A 12891-nucleotide genomic window follows, 5' to 3' on the forward strand; every position below is an offset into this window, starting at 1 on the left:
CTATGTGTGAGACAATTGGAGGCTTGAAGTGCAAATTGGTTTACATTAAAATGTATAAAAGTACACATTAAAATATTCACAGATATTCTATAGAATGTCATTCATGCTCATGAAAAGTTTTTTAGAAGCAAGTGGTTTATAAAACGGCGTGTTCATTTTAACTGAAGACATTGAAATACCGTATTTTGAAAACTACACATCGGATCAAAAAAGTCATAATTCCAATTTGTTTGTCTCAAAAGGGGACATCCAATGACACTGCAATTGACCCCCTCCCTCCCCCCACTACCCTGTGCATGGGTAAAGGGGGTGACTTTGAAATCTTCAATGAGAATCCCCATTTTTTATTGCAAATGATTCTATGGCAAAATCTACATACATTTTGTCTGATGGGTTTTCTTCATTTCACCACAGATGGCACTGTAATCAGAGGAATAGGAAAGGGTACACAATCGTAATTTAGACATGCTACTCATGGCCCTTGAATATTCAATGGGATGTGAAGTCCCACCTCCATGCTGTGAGGGTAGGACAGGCTGCAATGTCGTATTCCTCCAACATATTGAACAGGGGGCTACGTGACGTGCCACTGTGGCTGTGGCTTGATGTGAACACTACTCTGTTTTTCCACTTAGAGTAAGTGTTGAAATGTAGTACCACCAACTTCAATACACTTAGTGATCCACTCTTCAAATGATCATATACAGGACAGAAGCATACCTGCGGGAATGTCATCACAGGTGTTTCTAATGTGGTCAATCATATCTTAATGGCCTACTGTCACTTGCTGGTACATCTTATCTTTTAAGTACTCCCACAGAAAGAGATCCAGTGGCATCAAATCCAGTGACTGTGTGGGCTAATTAATAGGGTCACCTTTGCTGATCCACCGACCAGTGTAAACACAGTCTAATACTTCCTGTGCTTCAATTGAATAATGCACTGGGCAACCATCATGCTGAAACCATATATGTTGTTGAACATCCAGGGCAACAGCGTGCAGTAGTACTGGTAGCCCCTGTTCCAAAAACGTTTGATATTTGTGTCCATTCAATGTGTCATTGATAAAATACAGACCAATGAGTTTGTTCCCCCTGATGCTACACCATATGTTAACCAACCAAGGACATTGTTGGTCAACTTGCTGTACCCTGTGAAAATTCTCTACATTCCAGTAATGCATGTTATGTCAGTTAATGCTACCATGGTTTGTGAATTTAGACTCATGGGAAAATAGTACCCTGGAAAAGAAATTGAGGGTCATTTGAATTTGTTGATATACCCATTCACAAGACACTGCATGTATATGGAAATTGGTGCTGTGAAGTTCTTGATGCAGTGACATACGGTATGGATGATACTTGTGTCAGTATTACCTATGGACATATCAGGACCACAGTGTAGCTGTCGTGTGCCTATCTATGGGTCGTGGCACACTGCTGCTTGTACAGCTATTTCATTATCTTCTCCTGTAACATGTTTGCTTCATTTCCTTTTGCCAATCTGGATGCTATCATTAGACATAAAGGTGTTCACAAGTGTGTAAGGAAAAAATGAGAGTGAGCATTCAATTGAAAATACAACAGCAGCCACAACATTTCTGCTACATTCTCCATAAATCAAGACCATTTCAGTTTCTTCCTCCATGTTTGTAACATTCATTGTCCACTTGCTCATCTGTTCTCCAAATGATAGGTTGTTTGCAGGCAATGAACACTGTTCAAGTATTGTTCTATCTGTTCTACCTCTGCATGATACGTGAGATCCAGTTGCGGTGTATTGCCTATTATGATATGTTGTAGTTTACTACACGGCCATGGTCATGTGTCAAATGTTCCCCTGTTCAATATATCAGAGGAAAAAAATACTGAAAATGGGGTTTCCAATTAGAAGTTATAAAATTCTAGCCTGACCTACTCTCGCAGAATGAAGGTGGAGTCCCACATGCCATTGAATATTCAATGGCCATTGAGTGGCATCTCATAAATTAGGGTTGTGTTCCCATTTCTACTCCTCTGATTGCAGCACCATCCATGGCAAAACAAAGAAAATGCATTGGGAAAAACTTATGTAGAGTTCGCTGTCAAATTGTGATCTGCATTTAACAAATGGGGGTTTCCACTGAAGATTTCGAAGTTGCCCACCTGCCACCCACATACAGGTTGGGGTGATGGATTGAGTGTTGGATGTCAGCTTCCGAGACAAACAAATTGGAACTACAACTTTTTTCAATCTGATGTGTAATTTTTGAGATATTTCAATGTTTTCAGTTAAAATGAACACCCTGTATAATATGATGAACATGTTGGCATTCACATGGATTTTGGAAGTGATTACAAACAAAATTACCAACTAAAAAAAGCTATACTTTATGTTCAAGTTTGTAAAAATCCATTGTCATGTTAATGTATCTTTTGTGGACAATTTTCAATACCCAAAGTATCTAGATATAAGAAAAAATATTTGAAAGTATGTAAATACTTACTATTATTGAACAATTTTGATTTGTGAAAAAATTAGGCAAATGTTATTGTCATGTAATGCCAATTATAATATAGAATCTCACACATTGCTGATTTAATTAAGTTGGCATTGGATGCTGAATCAGCCATTGATTTAATTAATAAGCAGTTAATTGAAAGAAATGTAATTATGCTTTCATTTATTTTTCAGATTTATGTGGCTAACTGTCATTGGCCTATCCATTATAACAGCTGCATATATGGTCAATGTAGCATGGTATTTAAGTGAACGGCATCCTACTTTAACAACACTAGAAACTGATCACTATCCAATATGGAATATACCTTTCCCTGCGATTACCATATGCAACACCAATCAAGTGCTTCGTTCCAGGGCTCTGGAACTGTCAAAAAAAATGTAATCATAATATCAAATCTTCTGAAAACTTTTCCTGTCAGTTATAATTTCAGTAGCACTACTGACCAGGTGGTCACTTCTATGCTATTGAATTCACAAATGAAATGTGGAAGTGGAAGTAAGAGAGTTAATTTATATGACGTTTGTGTGATACTGTTTGAGAGATACATGCTTCAAGCAGGCAGCAGATGATATCCCTTCCCTATCAGTAGCAACACAAACATGATGCTGCACAGTACATGTACGCTTTGCAATCACTTGCATGACACAATTACGCTTAAGGTACCTGACATGAAAGTGGCATCAAGTAGGGGGAGAGAGAGAGGGAGACGAAAAGCATGTTATGAAATGGAATGAGCGGACCATGAAAGTCTGAAAACTAGGAGACTTATGTAAACAGATTAGAGCTAGGCATAACTTAGATGAGGATTAAACATTAGTTAGAATTTGTTGCATAAAATTCATGAAAGCAGGATGAAATGAAATGAAGGGCAATGATGATGTGTAATCTATCCTACATGTTCCATGGATACCATTAAGAAGTGGAACCTTCAGGGATATGAATGAGTCAGTCACACTTATGTCACCTAAGTTTAGCTGAATAAATTAGCACATAAGCTGTGACTTTGAGAAAAGCTGCTGAATTCTAAGCTTTTTTTGTATAGCTTTTGTTTATCTGCTATTAGTAGCTTTTCTTCCTTTCGCTTCACCTTGTCCTCCTCAAACCAACAAGCCAGCTTCCTTGGTGTTAACCTCAACCTCAGAGAAGGCTACATCACTACCTCCATCCACATCAAACCTGCCAACCACCAGCAATACCTCCACTTCGACAGCTGCCACCCATTCCTTCCCAGAATGACCTTTACATACAGCCTAGCCACCTACGGCCATCGCATCTGCAGTGACTAGCAGTCCTTCTCAAAATATACCAAGGGTCTCACTGAGGCCTTCACAGATCATAATTAGCCTCTCGACCTTGTACAAAAACAGGTCTCCTGTGCCTTATCTCTCCAGTCACCCACCACCTCCCAAAGTCCCACTGTTCGGCCACAGCGGAGCATTCCCTTCATGACTCAGTAACACGGAGAACTGGAGCAATGGACTCACATTCTCTGCCAGGGTTTTGACTACCTCTTGTCGTTTCCTGAAATGAAAAACGTCCTACCAACTGTCCTTCTCACCCATCCCATGCTATTCTGACATCCACTGAACATACACAATATCCTCATTCATCCCTACACAGTCCCTGCTCCCAACCCCTAGCCTCATGGCTCATATCCCTATAATAGACCTAGATGTAATACCTGTCCCATACATCCTCCAGTACCTACTTCAGTCCAGTCATAAGCATCACATAAAGGGAGAAGAAGTCGAGAAAGAGTGAGAAACGGATGAGTATTGCAGCAGGAAAATGCCTAATGCTTTAAGCGTGGAAGATCAAGAATCTGTTAACACCATCATTTTGTTATTTTCAGTATCATAACTAATTAGCAAGACTTGAAATTGAATCATAGTGTGACAGTTACTGAATGAACTTACTCAGGAAACAAAATAATATGAAAGCTGTTGAAATATTATGTGAAAATGTGTATAACTTATATATCTTGGAACCATTAAAAACTTAACAGCTAATTGTAGGAGAAACAACATCTCAACTTTGAAAGCTGACATAACAACAATAATTCTTCTCTCCACTGACAAGCAGTTTCTTCCAACCTTACTAAGGATGGTAAACATGTATTTCATCCATTTACTGTTAGCTATAGTAATAAAAAACAGAAGATGGGACTGCCAAAATGAAAGAAAGAGTAATCAATACAGGTGATAGGGAGAAGGAAGAATTGCTCACACAGGGGATGGGGAGAAAAGAGGATTGCTCCAAGCCACATGAACATGAGAAATGTGCTTGAACATCCTAGCCATTCCTCGTTTCTCTTGTTCTGTGTCCTCCCCCTAACTCTCCATGAAGAAACTTATTAAAAATGTGAAAGATGGGGGTATAACTATTTCAACCATGTTTCAGTTTCAGTGACTTCTAAGTAAATATTCCTTTCCAATCTCAAAGTTCATTAATACATGAGTTTTTTATGTTAATTTTGAACTAAGAAACAAAAATGAAAATAGTCCACTATATTTCAAGCCTTAGCTATTTTTCTCTTAGACAACACTCACAAACATGCTGTGATGTTGTGTGTGTGTGTGTGTGTGTGTGTATTTGTACTTAGGGTATGAAAACAGTGAAAGACCAAAATGTGATTTGTTTCATGTATTTATGTTTTGCTCAGCAATCGTCTGCAAGTGAGTAATTGTCTTACCTCAGTTTTATTAGGTTATTTACATCTTAGAATCTCCATTTTTATTAAAATTTCTGAATTTATGAACTTCCGGTAATGAGGAAATGACATTACTTCTCTACTGTTGCAGAATATTCTGGGGCTTAAGACTTCTAAGAAAGATAATGTAATGGCACTGGGATGTGAATTGTGGGCTTTTATAGGTACACTCATAGCCACTCTCCTCAGCCTTGTCTTGCATATATAATGAGTATGCAAGTAGCTAAATGGTGTTCAACTCATATTTTACTTTTAACAACATTAGGAAATGTTTATGTATGCTCCATATTCATTTATTGTGTGAAATTTAGTAAGTAAGTTAAGAATTGGTGAAAGAAGGTACAACAATCATACACAACTTGTGTTTATTGTAGCAATCTAGATTTTGGTCACTGAGTCAGCATCTTCAATGCAACCGATAAAGTTAACACATTTCAGCCGTTATTTGGCATAGACCCATTTGGACTATACAAGCCAAGAGTTCAAATTACTTTGAGTAAATGCAAAATAATGGTTCAAATGTATTAACTTTACCTGCTGCATTTAAGATGGTCACTCATTGACCAAAATCTAGATCTGCTACAATAAACATAAGTTATGACTGAGTGTGGTACCATCTTTCATAAAATGAAATATGTACTTAAGCTGTATGTAATACTATAGTGTGAGTAAGTACATTTTTTACTGTGTCAGATTTCTGTATAAAATCCTCTTGTACATTACCCCAGTGGCAGATATATATGGGATGCATGCAGGGTGCATGCTTCCCCCCCTTGCAGGGCCGCCCGCATTGCCACACGCACTGCCCCTGCCAGTCATCCTGCACGCTATTCATTTGTTTCTTTCATCAGTCAACTTGACTGAATCGAGTTATCGAGTACTTATACTTTCCTATGTAGTATGCGCGTCCGCGTCATCGTATTTCGCATGTTTCTGTCTGGCACATAGACAGCTAACACATGGCTGAGGTCAACAATGGAGGAGGATCGACTTAATGGCTTAGCTCTGTTGAACACTCACCCTGACACTGATTATGCTATTGACGATGTAATTAACCAATTTTCCAGAAAGAATAGGCACATAAAATTCATCATTTAAGGAACTTGTAACTTTTTTGTATCATAAGATGGCATTGTCTTGTATATGTGTATAAACAGTTTAAGTAAAACTTACTTAAATTTTGCATGTGACAGGCTTATTTTTTATTACAGTAAAAGAAAAGGTAGCTCAAGATATCTTTACCACACCTTCCTTGAGGTTTTTCTGTATCCACCACTGCATTACCCATGATGACATTGATCAATGCAAACACCAGAATTACAGAAATGTCATTTCTGTCTCCTTACACACTTGATTGAAAATTTATGTTCTCCCTTTTAATAAGAATGTTATTATTATGTAGATACGTGATGTTGTTTATGTTTATTATGTGATACTTGCAGTTTGCAGCATATGTGGTGTTTCACTCACCTTTTTTGCTGCTAAATATTGAAATAAATGTTAATTTTGATTGTTTTACATTTAACTCTTTCTAGTTTAAGTATATTTATGAGATTTAGTATGACCATTTGTTTCTTTTAGATCTGTTGTTATCAAATTGGCACCTGTTCTTAATTGTCCATTTTTCTTTCAGGGTATTACCGAAAAACGTGACACATCAACAGATTTTCAAAAACTTGCAGATAGTAACACAACTGTTAAACCCAAATATTTATGAGCAGAGAGATGATTTGATTAACTTACAGGAGACAATTGATGCAAATAATATTTCAGTCAGAATGTTAACCAAATACGTAAGTAATGATATATATCTCAATTAAAAAGCAAAAACTTTAATTATGCAGATGTTCTTTTATTTATACACTTTTGTTATAAAAACTTACATAATATTTATAATCTAAACTCATACACAATTAAAATTACAGCTAGCTCCACAGTGCAAGCAACTCATTGCTAACTGCACATGGAAGGGACGCTTTGTACATAATTGCTATAAGATGTTCCAAGATATAACAACTACTGAAGGGCGTTGCTGTGCATTCAACTACAATGGATATCTGGAAGAAGTTATGAAGTAAACTCACTCTTTTTTTCTTTAAGAGACTTGTTTCATTGTGCAGTATTCAGTCTTAAAAGAGTTTTTATGTAAATGATATTTACTGATATGCAGAACAGGACTGTGATAATTTGATATGAGAATCACTGTTACTGCTTTCTTATGGACTATTACGGCTACATCTACATCCATTCTCTGCAAACCACTGTGAAGTATATGGCAGAGGTTACTTTCCATTGTATCATTTATTGAGTGTAGGGCAAAGGATTGTATAAATGCCCCATGCACACAGCTTAATTAGACTAATCTTGTCCTCATTATACAAAAGTTTTTAAAAATTTGATGGCATGAATGCATTAATAACTTACATTATATGTCCAAAAATTATGGCATTTCATATTCTAAATAAATGCTACAATGGAAAATACTCTTATAACTATTCTCTGATTACTTATAATAATGGGGTTGATCATAGTTACTCTTTATCTGCTGCAGTCGTGGTCCTGAGTACATTTACAGTCACTGTAACATTTAACTTTGGAAAAGTTAAATTTAAAAATAATCTTGTCTTATGTTTTAAATACATTTATTATACTTTCAAAACAAAATTAAAATATTAATACAAAGGCAGACAATACTTACAATGAAAAAGGAGCAGCTACATGCTCACTGCTCAAAAACTAAAACCAGACTGACTCCCTATGCCAACATGGCAGTTAGTATTTATACTTTCTTAACAATCCCGAACAATCCTCGGCATTGTTTAAAATTATTATTTCATTAATTAACAATTAAAACTCTCATCCTAAAACAAATTATACATTTCAATGATTACCCAGATTCTTATATATTAAACACATGAGTGAATTCTAGTCTATATACTAATTGTATAGTGTATAAATGCTTAGGTGTTAAATGTTAACAATACACTTGTTATATTTACTAGTTACAGAAGATTCGTATCACATAAAATGCTCCTACCAATTAATGGGCTACTATACATTAGTTTCATCAAGATTCCATAATTATTTTCTTCTTAACTTTTTCACAAGTACTTATTTTCATACACCTCTACGTCAGAAATTACTGTTCTTGGCTAAATTTATGCGTTTAAGTTAATTTCAATTAGCCTGTTACGTTTCACACTCTGCCAAGTACTTCACAGTGGTTTACAGAGTATGGATGTAGATGTAGCTGTAATATGTCATAAGAAAGCAACAACAATGATTCACATATCAAACATTGCCTAAATTATCACAGACAATTTAGATGTTTTAAGTAGAATATTCGTGAATTTAGAAGAAGTTAATAATTTTATTTATTTATTTATTTTTACTCCATGGTGTCAACCTTCAGGAACATGAATGAATTTAATTAGCTTATCAGACAATGGAAAATTCAGGATGAAAGGTAACAATATTATGAAAAGGAAAGTTGCCACTCACCATATAGGGGAGATGCTAAGTCGCAGATACGCACAACAAAAAGACTGTCACAGAATAAGCTTTCGGCCAAGAAGGCCTTTATCAAAAATAGATGACACACACACACACACACACACACACACACACACACACACACACACACACACACACACACAGTGTCCAGGGATGAGGTGGAGAGAGGTTATGGCAGCTAGGTGCAGTTGGGAGGCCAGACAGAGGGAAGGGGAGAGGTGAGGGGGGAGGGGGGGGTAGTGAAAAAGGAGAGAAGTAAAAAGCCTGGGTTGGTAGAATGAGGATTGTGTAGTGCTGGAACAGGAGCAGCAAAGGGGGTGGTTGGGTGAGGACAAAGTCTAACAAAGGTTGAGGCCAGGAGGATTATGGGAACCATGGACCTTGCCGTTGGTGGGGAGGCTTGCGTCCCTCAGCGATACAGATGGCCATACCGTAGGTGCAACCACAACGGAGGGGTATCTGTTGAGAGGCCAGACAAACATGTGGTTCCTGAAGAGGGGCAGCAGCCTTTTCAGTAGTTGCAGGGGCAACAGTCTGGATGATTGGCTGATCTGGCCTTGCAACACTAACCGAAATGGCCTTGCTGTGCTGGTACTGCGAACAGCTGAAAGCAAGGGGAAACTACAGCCATAATTTTTCCCAAGGGCATGCAGCTTTACTGTATGGTTAAATGATGATGGTGTCCTCTTGGGTAAAATATTCCGGAGGTAAAATAGTCCCCCATTCGGATCTCCAGGCGGGAACTACTCAGGAGGACGTCGTTATCAGGAGAAAGAAAACTGGCGTTCTACGGATTGGAGTGTGGAATGTCAGATCCCTTAATCCGGCAGGTAGGTTAGAAAATTTAAAAAGGGAAATGGATAGGTTGAAGTTAGATATAGTGGGAATTAGCGAAGTTCGGTGGCAGGAGGAACAACTCTTTTGGTCAGGTGAATACAGGGTTATAAATACAAAATCAAATAGGGATAATGCAGGAGTAGGTTTAATAATGAATAAAAGAATAGGAGTGCAGGTAAGCTACTACAAACAGCATAGTGAATGCGTTATTGTGACCAAGATAGACACAAAGCCCACACCTACTACAGTAGTACAAGTTTATCTGCCAACTAGCTCTGCAGATGAATTTAATTTGATGAAATGTATGATGAGATAAAAGAAATGATTCAGGTAGTGAAGGGAGACGAAAATTTAATAGTCATGGGTGACTGGAATTCGAGAGTAGGAAAAGGGGGAGAAGGAAACATAGTGGGTGAATATGGACTGGGGGAGAGAAATGAAAGAGGAAGCCGTCTGGTGGAATTTTGCACAGAGCACAACTTAATCATAGCTAACACTTGGTTAAAGAATCATAAAAGAAGGTTGTATACATGGAAGAATCCTGGAGATACTAGAAGGTATCAGATAGATTATATAATGGTAAGACAGAGATTTAGGAACCAGGTTTTAAATTGTAAGACATTTCCAGGGACAGATGTGGACTCTGACCACAATCTATTGGTTATGAACTGTAGATTAAAACTGAAGAAACTGCAAAAAGGTGGGAATTTAAGGAGATGGGACCTGGATAAACTGAAAGAACCAGAGGTTGTACAGAGTTTCAGGGAGAGCATAATGGAACAATTGACAGGAATGGGGGGAAAGAAATACAGTAGAAGAAGAATTGGTAGCTCTGAGGGATGAAGTAGTGAAGGCAGCAGAGGACCAAGTAGGTAAAAAGATGAGGGCTAGTAGAAATCCTTGGGTAACAGAAGAAATATTGAATTTAATTGATGAAAGCAGAAAATATAAAAATGCAGTAAATGAAGCAGGCAAAAAGGAATACAAACGTCTCAAAAATGAGATCGACAGGAAGTGCAAAATGGCTAAGCAAGTATGGCTAGAGGAGAAATGTAAGGATGTAGAGGCTTATCTCACTAAGGGTAAGATAGATACTGCCTACACGAAAATTAAAGAGACCTTTGGCGAAAAGAGAGCCACTTGTATGAATATCAAGAGCTCAGATGGAAACCCAGTTCTAAGCAAAGAAGGGAAAGCAGAAAGGTGAAAGGAGTATATAGAGGGTCTATACAAGGGCGATGTACTAGAGGACAATATTATAGAAATGGAAGAGGATGTAGATGAAGATGAAATGGGAGATACGATACTGCGTGAAAAGTTTGACAGAGCACTGAAAGACCTGAGTTCAAACAAGGCCCTGGGAGTAGACAACATTCCATTGGAACTACTGACAGCCTTGGGAGAGCCAGTCCTGACAAAACTCTACCATCTGGTGAGCAAGATGTATGAGACAGGTGAAATACCCTCAGACTTCAAGAAGAATATAATAATTCCAATCCCAAAGAAAGGAGGTGTTGACAGATGTGAAAATTACCAAACTATCAGTTTAATAAGTCACAGCTGCAAAATACTAACATGAATTCTTACAGATGAATGGAAAAACTGGTATAAGCCGACCTCGGGGAAGATCAGTTTGGATTCCATAGAAATATTGGAACACGTGAGGCAATACTGACCTTACGACTTACCTTAGAAGAAAGATTAAGGAAAGGCAAACCTACGTTCCTACCATTTGTAGACTTAGAGAAAGCTTTTGACAATGTTGACTGGAATACTCTCTTTCAAATTCTGAAGATGGCAGGGGTAAAATACAGGGAGCAAAAAGCTATTTACAATTTGTACAGAAACCAGATGGCAGTTATAAGAGTCGAGGGGCGTGAAAGGGAAGCAGTGGTTGGGAAGGGAGTGAGACAGGGTTGTAGCCTCTCCCCCATGTTGTTCAATCTGTATATTGAGCAAGCAGTAAAGGAAACAAAAGAAAAATTCAGAGTAGGTATTAAAATCCATGGAAAAGAAATAAAAACTTTAAGGTTCGCCGATGACATTGTAATTCTGTCAGAGACAGCAAAGGACTTGGAAGAGCAGTTGAACGGAATGGATAGTGTCTTGAAAGGAGGATATAAGATGAACATCAACAAAAGCAAAAGGAGGATAATGGAATGTAGTCGAATTAAGTCGGGTGATGCTGAGGGAATTAGATTAGGAAATGAGACACTTAAAGTAGTAAAGGAGTTTTGCTATTTGGGGAACAAAATAACTGAAGATGGTCGAAGTAGAGAGGATATAAAATGTAGACTGGCAATGGCAAGGGAAGTGTTTCTGAAGAAGAGAAATTTGTTAACATCGCGTATAGATTTAAGTGTCAGGAAGTCATTTCTGAAAGTATTTGTATGGAGTGTAGCCATGTACGGAAGTGAAACATGGACGATAAATAGTTTGGACAAGAAGAGAATAGAAGCTTTTGAAATGTGGTGCTACAGATGAATGCAGATGATTAGATGGGTAGATCACATAACTAATGAGGGGGAATCGAATAGAATTGGGGAGAAGAGGAGTTTGTGGCACAACTTGACAAGAAGAAGGGACCGGTTGGTAGCACATGTTCTGAGGCTTCAAGGAATCACAAATTTAGCGTTGGAAGGCAGCGTGGAGGGTAAAAATCGTAGAGGGAGACCAAGAGATGAATACACTAAGCAGATTCAGTAGGCCGTGGGTTGCAGTAAATACTGGAAGATGAAGAAGCTTGCACAGGATAGAGTAGCATGGAGAGCTGCATCAAACCAGTCTCAGGACTGAAGACAACAACAACAAATGGTTCAAATGGCTCTGAGCACTATAGGACTGAACTGCTGTGGTCATCAGTCCCCTAGAACTTAGAACTACTTAAACCTAACTAACCTAAGGACATCACACACATCCATGCCTGAGGCAGGATTCGAACCTGCGACCGTAACGGTCGCGCGGTTCCAGACTGTAGCATCTAGAAACGCTCGGCCACTCCAGCCGGCAACAACAACAACAACAGGATATATTGCAGGGAGAGTTCCATATGACAAAAGCTGTGAAGCAGTCATTGAAATGAAGGATGTTGTGTTATGCAGCGTGCTCAGCAACAGGATGGTCCACTTGTTTCTTGGCCATAGTTTGTCAGTGGCCATTCATGTGGACAGACAGCTTGTTCATTGTCATGCCCTGATAGAGTGTACCACAGAGGTTGCAGCTTAGCTCATAGATCACATGACTAGTTTCACAGGTAGCCCTGCCTTTGACGTGATAGCTGATGTTTGTGACCAGAATGGAGTAGGTAGTGGTGGGAGGATGTATGGGA

The 12891-nt window shown here is 38.3% G+C and overlaps 1 protein-coding gene across 1 annotated transcript in view; it reads left to right on the forward strand.

The window, feature by feature from the left end:
- The first annotated feature begins 2690 nt into the window (after positions 1–2690).
- Positions 2691–12891, forward strand: part of LOC124789997 (sodium channel protein Nach-like) — a 116734-nt gene continuing 106533 nt past the window's right edge. Inside the window, exons 1-3 of the mRNA XM_047257540.1 lie at positions 2691–2880; positions 6847–7006; positions 7139–7287. Coding sequence (XP_047113496.1) covers positions 2723–2880; positions 6847–7006; positions 7139–7287 — 467 coding nt within the window. The 5' untranslated portion in view covers positions 2691–2722. The remainder of the gene's footprint in view (positions 2881–6846; positions 7007–7138; positions 7288–12891) is intronic.

The sequence above is a fragment of the Schistocerca piceifrons genome, chromosome 3 (genome assembly GCF_021461385.2).
Source record: "Schistocerca piceifrons isolate TAMUIC-IGC-003096 chromosome 3, iqSchPice1.1, whole genome shotgun sequence".
NCBI lineage: Eukaryota > Metazoa > Arthropoda > Insecta > Orthoptera > Acrididae > Schistocerca > Schistocerca piceifrons.